Genomic DNA, 1,441 nt, shown 5'->3' on the forward strand with positions numbered 1-1,441 from the left:
GCGTGCCTCCCCCACCAGGCGCGCAGGCGACGGGATAGGCCAGCCCGCCGAGCGTGCGCGCACGACGGGCGTGCCTCCCCCACCAGGCGCGCAGGGGGCGGGGCAGGCCAGCCCGCCGAACGTGCGCGCACGACGGGCGTGCCTCCCCACCAGGCGGGAACCCGCGCACATGAAGGCATGAAGGGCGTGCCTTCGACTTGTCTTAACTCTCCCGCTTCTATCGCTCTGCAGATTGTATCTCCTGGCGGCTCCGAGGACGATTGCTTCATCCAGCTGATCGACTCTGAGACGTACTCGGTGCGCTTCATGCCCCGAGAGAATGGCGTCAACTCGATTCACACCAAGTTTAACGGGGTGCACATTCCGGGCTCACCCTTCCGCATCAAGGTGGGCAAGGAGGACGCCGACCCTGCCGCGGTGCACGCTCACGGCAACGGCCTAGGCGAGGTCAAGACAGGTGAGTGGCTCGGCGTGACGCGGCCTTTGCACGATCCGCACTAATTCGTTTCTAACTTGTCTGCTTGGTTTCTTCTTGTCTCAGGCCACAAGACGGATTTCATAGTCGATACCTGCTCGGCCGGGGCCGGTACTTTGGCGGTGACCATTGATGGCCCCTCAAAGGTGTCCATGGACTGCACAGAAGTGGAGGAGGGCTACAAAGTTCGGTACACCCCCTTGGTGCCTGGAGATTATTATATGAGCGTCAAATACAACAGCTATCATATTGTGGGATCTCCCTTCAAAGTCACCTGCACAGGTACGTGCCACATTGAGGTATTGGGCATTCCATCATTTATTTGGACGGTAACACCTTAAATTTTGGCTCTAGGTGATGATCTGGCGGAGAGGGGAGCTCAGGAATCATCATCGGTAGTTGTGGAAACTGTACACAAAGTTTCAAAGAATAGGACACAAGGCCCAGTTCTGCCACACTTCAAGTCAGATGCTTCTAAAGTTACTTGCAAAGGAATGGGTCTAAAGAAGGCATATCTTCAGAAACAGAATCAATTCACAGTTCATGCTGGAGATGCGGGTAAGTTATTTGAATTTCTTGAAATCTATTTCTTATCAAAATAGGATGTTATTTTCACATTTCCTTATCCTATTTCAGGCAACAACATCCTCTATGTAGGCATGTATGGTCCCAAAGGTCCATGTGATGAATGTTTCATTAAACACATGGGTCGCAACAATTACCAAGTTAACTATGTTGTCCGTGAAAGGGGAGATTACATTGTGCTGGTCAAATGGGGTGATGAGCACATTCCTGGCTCACCATTTAAAGTGGATGTTTAAGTCATGTGTCTGTACTAAATTACTTTCTTATCCTTTTCTCATTGCTCTTTAATTTTATTCTACTCATTGCAGTTTCCTTTTTCTCATGGGAACAGCAAACTCATAAATCAAAACGATTTCAAACAATCCCCTAATGAATTATATT

General features: G+C 50.2%; 1 protein-coding gene across 1 annotated transcript in view; it reads left to right on the forward strand.

The window, feature by feature from the left end:
- Window positions 1-1,441, forward strand: part of LOC127748703 (filamin-A-like) — a gene marked incomplete in the record, with an annotated part of 25,818 nt that overhangs the window by 13,740 nt on the left and 10,637 nt on the right. The window contains 4 exon segments of the mRNA XM_052267305.1: window positions 232-457; window positions 542-757; window positions 830-1,033; window positions 1,112-1,441. Coding sequence (XP_052123265.1) covers window positions 232-457; window positions 542-757; window positions 830-1,033; window positions 1,112-1,296 — 831 coding nt within the window.

Source organism: Frankliniella occidentalis, unplaced genomic scaffold (genome assembly GCF_000697945.3).
Source record: "Frankliniella occidentalis isolate FOCC.00 unplaced genomic scaffold, Focc_3.1 Scaffold4, whole genome shotgun sequence".
Classification (NCBI taxonomy): domain Eukaryota; kingdom Metazoa; phylum Arthropoda; class Insecta; order Thysanoptera; family Thripidae; genus Frankliniella; species Frankliniella occidentalis.